The following is a 20,435-nucleotide window of genomic DNA, read 5'->3' as shown; positions in this document are numbered from 1 at the left end:
TTTTCAGTGTAAGTATAATCCATTGCAAATTAGTTTAGGTTTTGCTTTAGCTTCCTAGTTCCTCAGAGTATTGAAAGGTATGGAAAATGCTTTAAGTAACTAGTCCTTCCAAATCATCTCCAGGAAGTCAATAAGCAAAGGGTCACGATTTGTAGATGAATTCACAAATCAGCAGGTGGCCCTAGAAACTGTTGTGTGTTCAAGTCAAGCAGCACACTAGCCATGGACATTAAACCACACAGCTATATTTGCTAGTGCAAGTGTAAATCCGAAAGAAATTGCAGTGATCTGTGTTGTGAAATGTTCCAGAGTCAAAACCACACACCAAGTATTCCACCCCCAAACTGTTAAGGACTTCCCAATATTAATGTTGGTATGGCAATTACTCATATATCCATGAATATTTTTTAAAACAAATGTTTAGATCAATTGTTGATCAGTGAGGCTGAGATGGAGAGGTTCTAAGCAGTAGTAAAGACTTCATAAAATCAGCCACCTAAACATTGGCATGTGAAGGGAAATCGAAGGCGCAGATAACAAAGATTAGAGGAAAAATTGAAAAAAACGTAATTTAATTTATTTTACAATTGTACAAATGCTAAAGCAAGAATAGCTAATCACTATACACAAATGACAGGGAACAGTGTTGAACAGGATACCTACCGAAGAAGCTTTATCTTCCAATTCCACGGATGGTATAAGAAAGACTCAGTAGCAACGATCCTATGTAGCAGAGCTATCTGTAAACACATTTTTCCTTCCTGCTATATACATTTAAAACGCTTGTGCTTTCAGCTACACAAAGAAACAGGATTTCTTAAAAGGTGTTACGTATTGGAGAAACACATGGCCTAGACCCACAATCAGAAAAATTGCAATTTAAATACATTGCCAGCTTGAAGATATTTTTTTTCTTTACTTTTGTTTGGAGAGATTTGAACATACTAGTCTCTTTACTATTACTCTAGGAAAGAACATATAATTCAGCTATAAAGTAGGTCTTCCTTAAAGCAGAGTAGTAAATGAAGTCTCAGAAGAACTTCTCTTTTTAAAGTGGGTCATGATCTCCAGGGAAGATCACAGTGCAGACCCTGAAGATATGTATAACACACATCTAGTTGTGCACATATTACAGACTCAGTGTGTACACACAGATATACATATATAACATGGTATATATGCATCACGCATGTCTATTTGTACTATATAGATATATTTATAGCACATTTATAATAAAATATCTATTTCTAGAAGGGTTGTATTTGGAGTTTGTTTATCAAATACAAACAATGACCTTTACCTGTTTTTATTAAAACCTTGGTATACTGACAACATTTAATGGGTAAACTTCCAAGTTTGTAGAGATAACAGCTAACTATACACAACGTTTCCCATCCCCCTTCCAAAACTATAGATAGTCCTGACAGTTATCACATGAAAACAACTCCGGGAACCAAATATCATATAATATGTGTTATGAATAAAGTGGCACAACTAGAAAAAAAATCACTGCTCACTCCTTCTTCAGTAGTAGCTGAGGAACTTGTATGTACACTACCCTCGGCACTTCTTAAATAAAGCATTTCTGTAAGCATATATGTAGAAGTTTTCAACCGCAATCCATATACAGTCCATATGATGTACAATGCATGAAGACATTCGAATGCCCAGCACTTTCCCCCAGAAAGAAATTCTTCCACGGTAGTTTCGTTATTCCCATGGGCTGCATCACTGGATTGGCCCTGATAATCTGTTACTGATTCACATTTTCTTCCAGCAACTTGCTATTAAGTACAGATCATACTGAATAATAATAAGAAGAATATTTCTGTGGTCTCTTCATGTCAATAGCACAGTAGCAACCATGTGACCTCAATGACTGCGATATATCACAGTCATTTGCCTAGGCCTTCCCAGGTGCATGACTAAATCATGAAAAAAGGAAAGAAAACATTAAAGCTGTGGGCATATCATATAAAGGAAAACACAGATACTTCAAGTATATACTTATAATTTGATTTTGTTATGATCCCTCAGGCCATCGTGTGTGTTATATTATAACTCTTTTCCTCACTTGAACTATTAGCCTTCATCGCTCTCTGCCTTTTCCCTGTAAGAAGGCTGTGATGGGGACCGAAGTGTGAGGGCGAATGCAAAGGTGTGTCTTAGAGAATGAAGTGCTCTCACGTGGCATTTCCTCTGTGAGCACTAAATACCTTCAATTGAATCCGCTCTTCTGCATTGAAAGTTCCCTGAGATGAACAAAAGTAGTTTTCTTTCAAATCTCAAGCCCTTTGGATGCTGAACATTTTCCTAACTGGGCAAGCGTCTAGAGAACACAAAGTGGGGGTGAAGAATCCATGTGAAGACGTTAAAAAGGCACTACCCAATGCGGCTAAGGGATGAACAGCAATGTAGGGAATGGTGTGGTGTGTTTACTGGGGACTGAATGTTGTTTAATCATGTTTCTTCTTTCTGAAACTGCAGTCAAAAGGGTATGTTGCTGCTTTCAAATACATACTTTGAATAAGTGCCAAGTTGGTATATCCTTGTTAAAATATAATTGTGACTTCTAGATTTCTATGGAATTCATGTTACGTGCTGCTGGGAATACTTATCTGCACAGAGTTCAAAGTAAATTTTATGTTACCCACTTTTCAGTTGTAAATTAGACTTTCAATTTAGCATTCTTATAACATATACTTTCAAATTTTCAAGTAGATAAGGATTTTAATGACAAAAGCATATTGAGATTATCCATAGTTTTTAAGAATCTTCCATATGCACTCAGTTTTGTTTTGTGATAGATATACAGATTCTCAGAACATGTTCTTTTTATCCTGAGATTCTGCAGATTTTTAAAAGCAATAAAGGCTATTATTAAAAATATTGGTAACTGCAGTACTGCGACAATTCTTTTCCATAGTATGAATTCATATATGTATACTATATACGTACACTTCCCCTACTCTCTTCATTCATTTTGAGATTGCCTGTCCTACAAAAACACAAAACATTCACAGTTTTCATACTATTTCTGCTTTCTTCAGAGTGCCTTCCCCAAGAAACGAGAAGTCATATGAAGTTGCTGTGGGCCAAAGCAGAAGTGAGACCGTAGCTTCTGCTTTCAGAAGAAACAGAAAATGGGCCCACCGGTCACTTCAGTCACGTATCTAATCATTCTAAATTACCCCATGAATAACTTTATGTTTCTTTAAAATGAAGTAATAATGGAACTGTCCTTTACTGCAAAAAAATTATAATCCTTGCCGATTGAATTCATTTTAAGTGCACAATGCTAATATATTAATGTTAAACTGCTTTGAATTAACCATCTCTTCTGAAAACAAATTTCAATTAGTCATGTTACTTTGTAGAGAGAAATCTTAAAATTGTGTTAAGTGGTGCACATTGATCTTAGCATCTGAATAACCAGGATGATATCTCAGAACTCGTAGTAACATCTCAGCTACACCAACCCAACATTTATTCTACAGAGCAATGTGTTTCCACGAAGCTATTAGAAAATATCAAAGGTATAAACTAAAAGTATTTGAATTTGAAATTTTTTAAATATTTAGAGCCAAGTTTCATAGCAACGATGTGCTCATTTTAATAATATATCCCTTTAATGTAAGGAGAATGGCATACTGTGTAGGAACATGGTTTAATCTTTGGTACCAAGAGCAACTTTGCAAATTTTAAAATATCACTCCTTCACAATAGTTTACTATTATTGAGTGCTATCTTTTGGCTGGTACCTGCCACACCATTGATACATAATCCAGAGATTTATAGCTGTGCAAAACAAAACAAATAAACAAAAATTTGGTGTGATTCCTGCTTAAAAAGCAAAAGAATTTTATAAAGGACTGTTTGATGTTTATTTTCCCCATCTATCTGTGTTTCCCACTTCTATACCTCAAATAAATTTCTAAGCACCCTATACCCCAACCAAAATAAGTTTCAGAAGACAAACACAAACACAAGCAAAACCTAAGCACGATCATCATTCTCAGTGTCCTGACTAAAAGTTCCCTCAAGTTGCTTCATCTCATGGATTTCACTCTTTGAACTCGTTCCTTCTTCGATTTGGTGAGTAAGGATGCTTTAATTTCCCAAGCGCCGAGTCGTCTCCATGGTTCCGCTTCCAGTGTGCTTGGCATTACAGTGGCTGCTCCACAGTGATGAACGTATTCGCTTTGTTAATTAATGATGAGTGTACTGTTGGATCTTGTAAACACTACTGAAAATACATTCAAACTGTATTCTTAGTGGAAGTGGCACTTACTAGGACCCTTGCAGTCAGAATATTTGCTAGCTAGAGCACTTTGCAGGTATGTCATCAGCTGGTGGTGGGTTCACACGGACTTCCATTTCAGTTATTCAGTCAGTTGGTGGAGGCAGAAACCCAGCCTTGTTTTGGATCCTGTTTCTAAATCTCCAGAAGCATCTTTAGAAAAAAGTTTGCATCCAGGTTTACCCTTCAAAATGTGCTTTATTGCTTCATGCACTTCCCCGTGGTCAGTTTTAGCGCGCCCCTATTGTGCAGCACATTCAATGTTTTAAATTCTAGTGGCATTCGGTGAGGACTGGCGTTGGAAAAGTATCTATATTTTAAGTCGTCATAGTAATGGTATTTGACAGCTTTTCCGTTCAAATCCTTAGGGAAGGGCCAGAAGCCATACAGGTGAATTTCATCACAGAATCTGGTAGCCAGTGTGTACATAAGGAGGCCTGTGCTGGGTCTCTTGATAGGAACTTTGTTGGTCAGCCAGTAACTAGAGGAAACAAAAACAAAAGTAAAACAGAAGGAAATGTACAGTGGCATATAATATATTCTATAGAAATTACAGCCTATAGCGAACAAAATGCACATTTGTCAATAAACTTTTCAGTGATTAATGCAAGTAGTGTTTATGTACTTAGAAAAATTTATACTTTTATGTTTTTTTGGTATTTATTATCTAACAGATTTTTGAGTCAATAAAAATAGCCAGAGGACTAAAAGCATAGGTTAATTCTGTTCTATAATACCCAGTTCTAGATTGATTAGAGATAAACATTTATTGAATATTCAGAGTAGAATCTTCCAAGAAAGGTGTAAGTATCACTGCAGAGGCACAGCATTAAGGACCCAACTTTGACTGTCAGCAGTCACATTAAGGCCTGGGATGGTATGCAGAGATAGGTGGATCTAGAGTGTCACCTGTCACCTTGTCAATCCTGATTGGTGAGCCACGGGGCCCAGAAGTCCAGCTAGAGACATATGAAGAAGAAGGAAGGGAAAGATGGAGAGATGGAGAAAGGAAAAAAAGATGTACAGACAGACAGACACATACTCATGCACAGGCACAAACAGAGAAAGAGAGGGGGAAGGGACATTCTTGAGAAGCAGCACCCAAACTGATCTTCCGCTTCAAACATACACATGAATAGCCTCAAACACACGAAAAGAGCCAAATGAACCCTTAACTGACTTTTTCAACTCCAGTCATAAAACCGTATTTTAATCATGGATATTTCTTTACCTCAAACACACATACACACACACACACACACACACACAGAGAGAGAGAGAGAGAGAGAGAGAGAGAGAGATGAGCAATAAAAAATAAATCTAATTTTATAATAAACTAATGAAGAATTCATTCTTTATATAATTTATACTTTCAAATTTTTTATTGATAAAATATGTTCCCAGACAACTTCTGTTTACTCCTACCCCACCTTTTTATTTCTTGCCACTTCTGCCACCTATTATCCCTTCCTATAGGTCCCTTCCCACGTTCCTGCCTTTTTGTTTTATTTTGTCACCCTTGGTTTTTAACCAGGACTGCTGTGGGACCATAAGTTTCTTTCTAAATAGGTAAATGCATCTCTACATTGAACATTTTTCATAACATTAACTTGTAACCACAATAAAATGCTTCAGAATGTTCAGATCCATTGTCAAATTTTGCTGGCCATAAACCCTGCAAATCCGCAGTTAACCATCACCTTTGGTAGGAAGGGAGTTTCCAACGCTCTGGGCACACTCATTTCCTTAAAGAAAATGGTGTCATGAGAAAAACAACTAAAAGGGGAAGAGTGTGACTGTCTCGTTACTTTAAACTGGTTTTGCTTAAAAAACTGTATACTTATATATGTATGTTTTTAATTATTGTCTTCAAACATTGAGAAATATCCCTGCTTTCCAAATGTGAAGAGGTAATTTTAGATACTGCCCATTGCTTCTTTTACCATGTTACCTTTGGATTTTATGCATTATATTCTCTTTTTAGAAGCTTTTATTTAATTTTAAAAGTATTATGAGTGTGTTCATTTATTGTTTTGTTTTGTTTGTTTGTTTTTTGCTTGTTTTGCCTGCATGTATGTCTGAGTATTACATGTACTGCATACATGTTTAGTGTCAGTGGAGGCCAGGAAAGGGCATCTGAGCCCCAGGACCTAGGTAACAGACAAGTGTATGCAACCAGGTGAGTGCTGACAATTGAACACAGGTCCTCTTGAGGAGTGGCCCATGCTCTTGACCATGGAGCCATCAGCCTGGTCTCTTTGCAGACAATTTAATGAAATGGTTCAAAAAAGTTCAAATAAATTTTAAGTACTGACTATGAAAACAATCAAAAGAAATTAAATGCTATTTTACCCCAACAGCTTATCAACATAATTGCTTTCAAAATTGACCCAAAACATGCAAAACAGGGAAGACATATCACTCTTGTTAGTCTCTTGACTTTCCTACTTTTCACTATTTATTTCAAGTACGATTGGTGTGATGGTCAATCATCAGCTCCAACTTACTGCACTTCAAATCCCCGAGGACACTGCTCCAATCCTCTCTGGTCTGTTTGTGAGCATTTCTGGAGCAGACTTCCTAAGTCTGGAGAACTCATACCTCAGCTGGTACTACACCATGGGCTAGCAATCCACAGAGAATAACGGGAAAAGGAGAAGATGAACAGATCTCACGCTTTTTCCTTTCTCTGCTTCCTGAAACCTCAAGCCATGAACTGATTTGCCAAGTCCTCCCTACCATGGTGGACCCCTGAAACCATAACTCAAATGAATCTCCCCTTCTTTAACTTGTTAGATATCTTTATCATGCTGACTGAAAATTGATATAATTGGTCTTACACTTTCTGCTGTTTCTTTGGTGGTGGCATTTAACTCAGGGCCTTAAATGTGGAAGGAGAATATTCTAGCACAACACCCAGTTCATAGAAATTTATGCTTTTTTTTTAGTTTTTTTTCATTTGATAAATGCCAACTCTAAACATTTTGAGATATGTAAAATGTGTTGCAAAGTTATATCATTACAGCTGTGCATCCCTGTTTTCAAAATATATGAGTTATAAATATTTTTTAAAGGCAGACTATCTGGATCCTCTTTTGATCAAATAGTAGATAACCAAGTAAAACTCATAGCCTATGTGTTGTTAAATTCATTCAGGAACCAGAGTGAATCTGCTATTAAACGCTAATGTGACGCTTTAGGGAGGCTGGTTATGCGTCTCTGTGTGTTCTAGTAAAGCAGAGGTTTTACACATGGTATGATTATCACAGGAAAGTTTAGATGATTTGAGAATTGTCACAGTGGTCAGGTAATGAAATTGGTAGTTTTGAAAAGATGCCCGTGTTATTTATAACTGCCGAAGTGAAGCTTAGCAAAGCCAATGCAAAGTCAATCTGAGCAAAAATATTCCCATCAATGGTACTGATTGCAAATGTTTGGCAGTACAATAAAAGTTATACGGAATCATTTCTAAAGTGAAAACCATATTACCAGCAGGAAATAATGTAGTAGTTTACTATTTTTGAGAATTCATGTTCTTCTTATCAATAAATATGTTCTATTTTATAATTCATAAGAAATCCTGGAAGTTCTTTAACTCATTTTGGGCAAAAATATATGAGAAAAACTATAAGCCACATGATTGTTAAGTGCAATGTCAGCAAGAAATGCTGAAAGAAAATTATCTACCTAAATGGTTCAAAACAGGGTTAGAGGTATATGAACATCCGAAAATTTTTGACCCAAGGGTTTCTTAGTAGGACACTACAGAATATAATTGAAATTGTAGCAAAGAATCCTAAAAGTGTGTTTTATCTGGAAATAGTTTTGGAAACTTGTAATCCAAATAAATCAATTTATGCAGTTAACAATGTAGACTAAATAATTTAGCATTAGCAATGCTAATAGAGAAGCAACTTCATTAGTAAGGCCTGGCTTCCTAATGAAGGCACAGCTATGTCTCCATTTCCTGTCAATTATAAATAGAATAGCAATGCACATGGATGAAGAGCAATGAAGCAGGTATTTATATAATAAGATGGACAACCCTTTGGCTATAAGGCCCCAAAGTGCTGTGACTGAATCATGTGGTAGTTCTATTTCTGGGTTCTTTTCAGCAACCTTCCTATCACACTGATGTCTATAGAGGTTGCAGCAGTTTTCACTAGCACTGAATGACTGTTCCTTTTCCCTCACATCCATGCCATCGTCTGTCCTCATTCAGGGTTTTGATTCATAGCTTTTCATCTTAGTCATTAGGAAAGATGAATTTTCAATGTGGTTTTAGTTTTGATTTTTGTGAAGACTAAAAATTTTGAACACATCAAATTTTTTAGCAGTCTGTATTTCATCGTTTAAAACTCTCTGTTTAGTTCTATGCGTCATTCGTAACCGGATTGTTTCTTTTCTTGATGATTAGTTATTTATAGTCTAGACGCTAACCCTATGTCAGATGTATAAATGATAGTGCTTTCTCCCTTTCTGTAGGCTGCCTCTTCACTCAACTGATGGCCTCCAGAGGGAACTAACGAAACAGGAAGGGTTGGTTAAAGAATATGTGGACTGGGAGAACCAGGCAGAGGAGGACATATGGAATGGATAAACTAGGTAGAAAAGGAAATAGGGGACAGATAAACTAATACTAAAGAATTATTTTAAGTGATATGAAAATCTAATGTTACAAAAGCTTCCTATAATACATATATAAAATATATAAAATAGACTGAGAGAATGAAATAATCCTCTAGTGTGATGATAGTACCCCTATAGACACAATAGGCCAAGAAATGGAAAGCCCAAGGTGAAGGAGTGGGTTACATTTTGGAATTTCTGACTAAAGTGGAAGTGGTTCATGTACCCCCAATATTACAGGTCATTGCCATCGTTCTCCACAACCCGCCATAAATTTATAGTAAAACACAACTTCTGAAGACCAGTGATGGAACCCAATGATATAAAACAGTTGTTTTCTTAAAGCCTAACCCTACTAGCTAATTTTCACAGTGCTCTAATGAACTCCATTCACTACCAGAGGGGAATGGTAATTGTCAGCCTTACTAAGCTGTGAACCCTAGGAGTTATAATAGCAAGCATCCTGAAAAGACATGCCCAACAAGGCAATAATGACACAATTGTCATGGGAGTATCCAATCAGTTCTTCCTAATTGGATTTAATGTCTGCTTCACAAGATCAAAATTCATACATGGAACCATTATTGGTGCCCAAGACCCATGATGAGATAAATCATAGATCATCAGAAGGAACTTATTTTTATTCTGCTATAGAGACACAGTATTGAACTAATTCATGGACTATTGCTATACTTATAGATAAGTACACCTCTCAAACTGCATCAGAGATTCTGCTGTTGTTTTGACCCCATGCCTAAAACCTGTGCAATGTCAAGGCAGATAAAATTCCACCATGGTGGAAGGGAGGTTGGCAAGAATTCTCACCCCCAAATGAGAAACTATTGGCAGCTGTTGATAGCACAAATTGGACCCAAATTGTTTTTTGTTTGTTTGTTTCTTTTTTTGTTTGTTTTTAAATGAGGGCAAAATTTGGGTGATCATGAAAAGAGGTGAGTAGGCTCAGAATACAAAAAATAAAGTTCTCAAAGATTTACCAAAATGTTTAATTTTTAAATGCCAGACACACATTTAGATTCTACTGGCATACATACTTGTAATGAATATGAAAAGCAGAAGATTCCTGCCAACTAATTACCACAATGATATCAGAAAATTTCGAGACTAATACCCTTCCTTTTCCCATCACAAATGAGAGTACGGTGACTGCCTCTTGAAGACAGCAGTCACTCTAGCTGTACAGATCTAGGAACTGGAAGAAAGCATTACCTCCAGCTGTCCTCCTTCTGGTCAGAATTAGATGGCCATCTGTACTGTGGTTTTATATCCACTAATTAATAGTCCTACTCAGTGCCTAGCTCATCCATACATTTTGTCACACAGGTGATCCTTTAGGCTAAATGACCCTATGTGAAATTTCCTACCACTTTCTGAAAGGATTTAAAGACCCTATTTTATTTAGGTGGATTTCTTAAGGCTGACCTCTGGACCACTATGGTCATTCAGTCCATGATGGTTACCTCTTTTACTTTTACTGTTCCCTATCTCTCCTAATGAAACTTTTCTCCATCTTTGAAAGGATGTTTCTCCAATCATTTAAGACAACATTCACAGCTCTGATATAAGGTACTGTAACTTTCTAAAGAGTGCATACCTCAAAGTGTGTACAGGGAAAGCTCATCCAGAAGGGTAAGATTGTGATAGCACCTCTCTGGAAACAACCAACATGCTGCTCTACTATTTCCTAATTTGGGAAACAGACTGACAAGTGCAGTTGTAAAATCCTTCAACTTACTTGAAAAAGAATAAACTCAGAGCTCCTCACCTAAGCATCCCAGGGAAAATAAAAACAAAACAAAACCAAAAATGAAAACCCCACATTTGCATATGTACTTGGCTCTTTGTGTAGAATAGAAGACAATGGGCTACTTTCTTTATTGTTGTGCATTTGTATATAAATATTAACCTTATCAAGCCTATCGAGCATTCCAGTACTTGCAACAATCCTGATAAGAAAACTAAGTAAATAATGAACTCTACGGTAACAGGTCTGTGAAATTAAAAAAGAATCAGAATCTTAGATAAATGCATATATTAAGTACTATAGAAATCTAACGGCATGCTTGAAACTGTATGGACCAATCTAAATTACTGATTTGCTACTTCTGCAGAAGTAGTTAACTTTGTTCCAGAAAGAACAAGCAGGGACATTCTTTAACTCTGTTTGCATAGTCAGCTAGATAATATCTGTCAACTTTGCAATCCATACCCCAAGTACTCCTTTTAAAATCACAGCCATGAGGCGGTAGTGGCACATGTCTTAAGTCCCAGCCATGAGGTGATGGTGCATGCCTTTAATCCCAGCCCTTGGCAAAGGCAGGTAGATCTCCCTGAGCTCAAGAAAAGCCTAGTCTACAAAGAAATTTCCAGAACAGCCAAGGTGGCTACATACAAAAACCCTGTCTTGACAAAACAAAATGAACAAATAAAAGAAGTAAATGAAATCACTCCTGATGTATTTATCCACAAATACACATGCTGACATCTAAAAGCAACTTTCTTCCTTCCTCCCTTCTGTTTCTTCACTTTGCTTTTCTATTACAAGGTAAAGCAAATATGTTTTAACATTGCTGTGCAAAAATTTCATTAGAAAGTTAAATATGACTTCTACATTTTTTCTAAGTAGAAAAACTGTTATAGGTCCAAAATAATCCATATAAACATGCCTCATCACTGTTCCATACATGAAATGTCACTTCTTACTAACCAGAGAACTTACTACTCTTCCTCCAATACAGTATTCACATTCTTCAAGCAAACTAAAATCTGGAATACTACAGAAGACCACATATACATGATTATAAAATCCATTTCCTTCAATCCAGGAAGAAGCTGCTTCACCTGTCTGGAATCCAGTTAATAATATTTAGCATGTTGTAAAGAGACAGTAAATGTGAATGAATACAACATGGTGATTTGTACATAGTGAACAATATTTGTTGCCTCTCAAGATGGCACAAAGGAAGCTGTTCTACAATATAATGTACAAAACATCTTGCTTAGAAATTATCTCTTAGAATTACATATTATCCAAACAATTGTGATGATGTCACTTCACTTCAATGCACACGTTTTTTATTCCAAGGACCATAAACATTTTGTTCTGTGCCTTAGGATTTGCTTGCTCTATTAATTCCCACCGCAGATTAAAATATTTTTCATGAAATTGTGATAAATATCTTAAATAAGTTTCCATCTAACCATTTAGTTGTTTCCTTTTTCAAACATAACATCCCAAGTCAATGTGTATGATTGATGAATTATTTTGATTTTAAAATGGGTAGTTTTAGATTTTTACATGGTAATTATATCAAATAATAATCACCTGATAAAAGAAAATATTCGCTAACTTCAAAAAATGACAATTTAAAGAAAGAAAACAAAAATGTGTTGTTCAATTTTACTTTTTAGTGCTTGCCTTCAGCAAATTAGCAAGTTATGAGTAAGAATTTGATTTTGTACTTAAATAAAGAATTTTAAGCATTTTGATATAATAGAGAATAACCTAAAATTCTGTGTAATTTTGAAACTATTAGAACTAAGTTCACTATATTTTTCAGGATTATAAGGCGGCTTGAGTTGCCCCCAAAATTACAGTTAATAATAAATCCCTTAAAAAAAAGAAGCAAATGTTCCTGCCTTGCCTCAATGAGAACGATTGAGTCTAGTGTGGATTAATCCTTATTCTTCACCTATGTGGCCGGAATGCATAGATCCTAAACCTGCTTCTACTGTGAGGAAACAAGGGAACAGAAAGGGGGTTTAGCATGATTTACAAAGTTAAGAAAAATAGATCAGAGGTACCAAAATACTATTCTATAGAGTTTTTAGAGGAATAGAGACTGCGTTACACTCTCCACATAGGAGTTTCTGAAATTATAAACAGCTTTTATTTCACAGAAGAGGCCTCTCAGGCTTAGGGAATTAGGAAAGGCTAAATAAGGAATGTAAGCTCCTGTAGAATGAAGGTGGTGGAGCCTGAACTTCCTTTGCATTTACAATGACCTCAATTTCAAATAGCAAGGACCTGGATTCCCCAGATTCTCTAGATCATTCAACTTGGGATAGAATTGATGGAGAAAATGAAAATAAGGCATTATGGTGACTATCAGGTTAATTTTGGCAGTGCTCTGGTTTATACATGGGGTTGTTGTAAATTACATCAATAGTAAATAGAACCCAACTTTATCAGTGTGCCCTCTCATGTTAGAAGGTGAGTTTCTAGCCGGGCAGTGGTGGCCTCTGCCTTTAATGCCAGCACTTGGGAGACAGAAGCCGGTGGATTTCTGAGAGTTCAAGTCCAGTCTGGTCTAAAGAGATAGTTCCAGGACAGGCTCCAAAGCTACGGAGATACCCTGTTTCAAAAAACCAAAATAAATAAATAAACAAATAAATAATAAAGGTGACTTTCTGATTTAAGTATGTTAATATTTATTCAACCACACTGTGACTATGAAAAGCATTGTCATTGTACCAGAGGGTAAGAATTTAACAGTGGATCTGAATAATGCTTATTAAAATATTTTCAAATTTTTATTAAAATAAAACGGCACATTTTTAATTTCTAGAAGTCACATATTAGTGCCATTTCTTTTGTGTCCTTTCTATGCAAGTTTTTTTTTTTAGGAAGGAGGATTTTATTTTAAAAATGAAATATTTTTGTATAGAAGCCCTTCGCATAATTTAGAAAAAGTTGATCAAACTTTAGAAGCATAATTCATGGCAAACACAAGGCACTCATGGGATGAGAAAGTATGATGACATGCTTGAGGCTCAAAGTCTCTACCTAATCTTCAAGTAGAGTAGCTCAGAATAATGACGCCAACAAACAGTGTATCCTATGGAATAATCTCTCTTCTATATTCCATGTGGTCTAAGTATGTTATGGAATGTCCTTCTGTATATGTGTTGCTTTTATTGGTTAATGAATAAAGAAGCTGCTTCAGCCTATGACGAGGCAGAATAGAGCTAGGTGGGAAAACTAAACTGAATGCTGGGAGAAAGTAGGCGGAGTCAGGGAGATGCTATGTAGCCACAAGAGGAGAAAGAAGCCCACGTGCCGGTACCCATAAACCATTAGCTTTGTGGTAAAATATAAAATAATAGAAATGGATTAATTTAAGATGTAATAGTTAGCTAGAAATATACATAAGCTATTGGCCATAGAATGTTGTAATTAATACAGTTTCTGTGTGATTATATTAGTTCTGGGTGGCCGGGAAACAAATGAACATTCTCTGTCTACATTAGTTCATGAGTTTGAGTGTAAATGCAGTGTTAAGAAATCTTAGATCAGATTATATAGTGTTGCATTTTCTCTTGTGCCTCACGGTTTATTAATAAATGATTATATTAACTATTGGAATTTCATTTCGTACTCAGGTTTAAACTGCTACCTGATATTCACAATATCTCATGGCGAATTCTGCTGTACATGAAAGGCTATCATGAGAGATTAAATTCATGGCTCCAGAAGAAAATATGCCCTGTCTGATCTGTTCAGTTGACAAGTTGGCTATGTGTATTCTGTTGAAGATTAAGAGGAGTAGCTCAAAGGGAAGAAAAAGCCACTGCTGTCTTGTATGTTGTCAGTATTTATGGTGGAAATATTACTCAGGTTATTTATGTCAAGATAACCTCCTAATATCATTAAATATTTAACTGGAACGACATGGTTCAATCAGCTCTCAACAACAACACAGTTCAACTTCAGTATATGTTTGCAATACAAGTGCAAGATAAAAATACATCTCAATACACACAACACTATTAAGCTTAAAATCTGCATTTCAGTAGTAATTAAACAATGCACAAGGATTTCTAAAAAAAATAATCTGTTTTCCTTACTTCTCAAGAAAGGAATGGATGTAGAGTATGTTTTATGCTTCTAAAGAGGAACTAACTATGTATGGCCACTTTCTTAAACAAGTATAATTCCAAACTGCATTCTAAATACTGATCCTTATATGCACAATTAGTGTAGCTTTTATCTCTCACATAAGAAGACTTCTTGTCACATCATACAGAGACTATTACAGAAATCCACAACTAAAAAATGCAGGAAAAATTGGCCAGGGTGTACCTAGTCCTCAATGTTATATTCATAACACAACATCTACATCTGAGGCTCAGTTAAGATCATAGAATGATGGATCAGGACATTCGCTGTAAAATTATACCTTCTATAAATGACAGGGAAGTTGCACCCAGAAGTCTCAACAACATGGCCATGTGAAGAGGGCCTGAATGTTGACACAAGCTTATATATAACTTGAACAGGAGAAATTCACAGGGCCCCAACTGTAGATGAATATTTATAGACAATCAACAGCTGCTGTGATGGGGGAGAACTAATCTTCACCAGGGATGAGACCTCTTAGTTGTTAAATACCAAGTGGTCAGCCTTAAAAACATATACAGACATGCGACACTAAACAAACTCAGCAGATTTTTACATATACACACACAATACACTAATACAATATTACATATATTAGTAATATGTACATTGATATAATAGAGAGTATTAACTTGATAAAGAGTGCTTGGGAGGGAGTGGTGGCAGGGGTAATGATCTAAAGGTATGCTATATGACACTTCACACATTAACAACAAAATATCCAGGACTACCTATATATCAAAATTCTGAAAGTAATAATAATGAACTTACTCAAAGCAACATGAATGGCTCAGATCATTATGTCTTGATAGACATGAATGAAGGGGAATTTTAAAAAGCAGTTATCTATAGACAATTTTCAATTGTACTTAAAATCTTTTAGGGTATCTTAAAGATAATACTTGAAATTTGAAACTAGTAGATGGAATCTATAACACTATTTAGAAAGATGTCATACAATAAAACCGTAAGTTTTACAAGCCCTTTACTTTAATCCAATTTTCATCTGGGAAAAACTGAGTACGTAATTGAAACTGTACAATGAGGAAGTACTGACATATAAGAAGTGAAATAGTGGACAGAAATGGGACTGTCATTTGAATCATGAGGGAAGAGCAAAATGAGGTTAATGCTAAAGTCTCTTCTCAATGACATTTATGGGATCACTATTATCGATAAGCAAAAGTCACGAAGCCTTGTATTTTTCTCTGAAGACTGAAAAGAAGGAAAACGCAGCAACTTGGGACCTGAAATGCAAGCAAAAACAAACAAACAAACAAAAAACAAAAAGGGGGGGGTATTTGTCAGGAGTTAAGCCACCCAAGTATTTAGTAACATTAGGTAATGGGAAATGGATAAAAGGGATTATGCAAATGTTTCCTTCACATTAACATTTAGCTCAAGAAACAACTCAGCCCTCAGAAGGGCTTTCCCAAAGAGAGCCAACTTTACTATGAAAACAGAGTAAACAACTCTTAAGGGCTTGTGGTTTCTTTTTGACTGCACTGGACTGTGTACAAATGAGCCAACACAGTAAGTTGGGTGACATTAAGCTCCTGTCAAAAGCTGAGCTGAAACCTATTTCAAAAAGAATAAGGACCAACAAATGTGACCCGTACTCCTTTCATTGTTGCATAATTCTTACCAGCAAAGTTCATACGTTCTTTAAGGTTTCCCCAACTTTAAAGCTTCCTGTCTAAAAAGGCTCAATTTAAGCATAATTCTCTATTTTTACACTTTCCATAAAGGATTACAAGATGACAGCAATGCTCACTTAGGCAACTTTGCTGTCCTTTGCATTAATGTATCTATAAAGGACTATCTATGAATGTATTGATGGAGAAAGGGTTTCTGTTGAGAGAAAACCCCATGAAGGAGGAACCATGTGGCCACGCCAGCAGTGCAGGCCTTGACATCCGATGCATACTGCAAAGATACGTAAATCTCTGAGAATGTTATTGCTTCACATTCTACTCTGCAAGATGCATGAAAGGAATCAGCTAGCAGTATTTTACCAGGGAAGTTTTGCCAGGTTGTAAGACGGCATCCAACAGTTTTGTTCTATCACATGTTAATTAAAGTACTTTTTCATGTCATTTGCAAACCGTCAGTGCTGAGGTGCCAGCCTCGTGGAATCAGCACCCCCTTCCACATTCCTTTCCACTCTGTTAGGTGGAGTCGCTTCATTTACAAGCCGCACATTGTTATAGCTCGTGAAGAGTCAAACCTTGCTATATAGAAATTTGAAAACCATGTTCCTGTGAAGAAAGGAAACAATAAGAATTGTAGCTGAAAAGATAATTGCTACATAGCATAGGCTGTCTTTTGCTATGGAAAGCCACAAAGTAAAAATAGTGCAATAAAGTCAGGCACTTCTGTGATGAACTGTATACTTGGTATACTCTCATTGTGAGGTTTGTCATAACAGTGGGGTAAAGTATATTATTGAAAGGCAAAAGTTGAATACCTTCACCACCATATAAAGAAAATTAAGTGACTCAGACTAAAATTTAAGATTTCAAACACTAAACATTTTGAAATTATTTTTAAATGTTTTTAATATATATGTGTGTGTGTGTGTGTGTGTGTGTGTGTGTGTGTGTGTGTGTATTCAGGTAAGTAAAGGCATCAATGGAGAACATAAAAGGACAAATGCTCAAGAGAAAATAGGTAAATGGAAAAAATTCACAAAATATAAAAAAAAGCTAAATCACACATCTGGTGATGAACTTTTATCTAAAATACTTAAATATTATCAGCAAGTCAATAATGAAATATGAAACAAATTATAAAATGAATAAGATCCAAACGGATAATTTTCAAAGGAAGATATACAAATGGCCAATGTGTGCATGAAAATGTTTTGTATCTTTCTCATCGAGGAAATGCTCATGGAAATCTAAAGAGATAGTAAGTATGATGATGATGGAGTGCCTTTGTACATTGGTGGCAGAAAAGCAAAGGAGTCAAGTCCTTCGGGAAGCAGTTTAGAAGTTTCTGAAAAGATTAAACTGCACTGCTACAATATGTAGCAACTGCATTCCAAAGTATATGCTTACCAAAATTTGTTCCTTAACACGAACCTTCTTCTGATGGAAGCCCTACTTCAGATTCCATGTCCATCCTCACAGAGTCTAGCTTCAGCGCATATTCCCCAAAACAACAGTGTGTCTCCCTTAGTAAAATTTCCTTCTTCAATATGCTCCTTTGCTATGAAATACCATTTGTCCCTTGCTATATTCAGAAGTCAGCTTACTTATATTTAAATTTATTTTTCATCTGTTTTAAAACACACTGAATAAAGTCTATTTACTGTTATTTTTAGTCTTCTCTTGAAAGACTGAGAATTAAAAAAAAAACTATGTGTCCAAAAATTGTTTACTTTAATGGTTCCAAAATAGATGCAACTCACATTTCATGAATAGACAAAGTGTTATATGTTCCACAAGAGAACATGATCTGCCACTTAAAATGAAATGGTGATCCGTGCCATAACATAAACCAATCTTTAAAACAAATATGGTAAGGGAAAGTTGGCAGTTACAATGAAAGCACTCGACATATGAATCCATTTAAATGAAAAGTACAGGGTGCTGCAGTTCTTTTAAACAGAAAATTAATTACAGATAGCCATCAACTGAAGTTGGAAGCACACAGGATTGTGGGGAATGGCTAAGGATACATAAAGACTTTATTTGGGGTGATGAAAACATCCTAACGTCAGTTGTGATGATGGTAAAGTAATCATATCAAAATAAAAGCCCATTTGATTTTATAGTTTAAATGTGTTAGTTAACTAAATCCAGAAGAAAGCTGCAAAGCTGTTATAATAAAAAGGTACCACCGAGTGGTCATACCTGAAGGTTCTGCTTCAAACACAATACTTTTTCCCAGTGTCACAAAATGGTCTGCTGCACTCAAGAACCACATGGGAAATATAATCCTAAAGATACAGAACTGTAATATTTTTATAATGGAAGTTGTATAACTATCTGTACAGGAATCATGTACATGTCTATAAATTGTAGCCAGAGTTCTACGAGTCATGTTTCTCAGACTGAAGAGTTTAAAAAGCAAAAAACTTAAAAGCAAGAGTGAAGTTTAGTATTGATGGCACATACCTGGCAACCCTAGACTTGGGATGTGAAGGTGAGAGGTTTTTAAGTTCAGGTCAGCCTGTACTACATAGGAAGACTCAGTAACTAGTAAAGAGGGGGGTGATGAAAAAAATGTCCATTTTCTTGAATAAATGGGAAGGTTTTGTTTTGTGTTGCTTTCTTAAGGGGGTCACACCATGTTTCCTTGGCCAGCTTGGAACTTGGGGGTCCTCCTGTTTCTGGATTTCTGGTACGATAGGTCAGCTTCACACTTAACTTTGGCAGTTGGGTTGCAATGAAAATCAACCTAAGGCAACCCTTAAATGAGGCCCTTATTCCTGGATTTCAGATTCGTGACTTTATGAGGGGTAAACATCTTACTCCAGGAAGGCAAAAGGAACTGAACCCTATACTACGAAGCATAGTCCAGTGAATTATGAACTTATAGACAAGTGAAATACAATATGCTGTATTGCTATAATTGCATTATGAAGGTTCAACCACATTAAGTGCATGCACACATAACCCCTAATTGTAAGTCTGAGTTGAGTTTAGCTCCTGTTTATGTTTAGAACTTTTGAAGAATCCTTGTCTATATTATACAACTAGAGCTTGAAAATTATCTGGCAAAACAAAGCAAAATAAATGATCAAACAAAAAGTCTATTGTTTGCTTCTTTGAAATTTGTGAATTTTTTTAAAAACTGGGGAAAAAAGTTGTGAGATAGCCATCCATCTTCACTGTGAACTATCCAATTTAACTTAATATGCCAATCATGAAATCCATGGGGATTTAAATTACTAAGAAAACCACCATCTTCATACAATTTGATTCCTTTTAGCTATATGGATACAGTAAAAATTGAGCGTAGAGAGTCACAAACTTCTTTTCAACAGACACTTTGAATAAGAATATAAGCTGATGGAGAAAATTAGCTTAGATCTCATAACAATAAAAACTTGAAAAGGGTGAAACAAGGCTCTCTTCACAAAGACAATGTGATTGAAATGGCCTTTTGTTATGATTACTCAAGAGGAATATTTCCATGATAAAGCATCTCTAATCCTTTGTTTAAGATTGATTTTACATGGGGAAAAGAATCTGAAGACAGGCAACATGGAGGTGTTTCTTTATAAGGACTATGCACAATATTTTTGACTAAATTTGTCTCTGTTACTAGATCAAGGAATATGGTTTTTTACGCTGTCTCAAATTCCTTGTATAAATTCCTATAATGTACAAAATATGTATCATGTACAGAAAACAATACATGAATCCTGTTTGTAGAAGGACTCAGAAAATGTTTTTGACTACCACTTAAATATTAAAGGTGAGAAAAGTCTAAAATATTAACAAACCACATATTGAAGCTATAATACTGTTACTTAATTCATATATCTAAAATGTCTCCATGGTTATTATAAGATCCATTACTGACAGAAATGATAAACGATTTACCACTAATGAAAATCCTTAAAATTTGTGGGGATTC

The 20,435-nt window shown here is 35.7% G+C and overlaps 1 protein-coding gene across 1 annotated transcript in view; it reads right to left on the bottom strand.

Annotated features, from left to right (window-relative positions):
- Positions 1–555: 555 nt before the first annotated feature.
- St8sia4 (ST8 alpha-N-acetyl-neuraminide alpha-2,8-sialyltransferase 4) overlaps positions 556–20,435 on the bottom strand; it is a 90,942-nt gene continuing 71,062 nt past the window's right edge. Inside the window, exon 5 of the mRNA XM_075951539.1 lies at positions 556–4,781. Within this exon, the coding sequence (XP_075807654.1) occupies positions 4,499–4,781 (283 nt within the window). The 3' untranslated portion in view covers positions 556–4,498. The remainder of the gene's footprint in view (positions 4,782–20,435) is intronic.

Source organism: Microtus pennsylvanicus, chromosome 17, assembly GCF_037038515.1.
Source record: "Microtus pennsylvanicus isolate mMicPen1 chromosome 17, mMicPen1.hap1, whole genome shotgun sequence".
Classification (NCBI taxonomy): Eukaryota; Metazoa; Chordata; class Mammalia; order Rodentia; family Cricetidae; genus Microtus; species Microtus pennsylvanicus.
The sequence above is the reverse complement of the archived record's forward strand: the minus strand, read 5'-3'. Positions and strand labels throughout refer to the sequence as shown.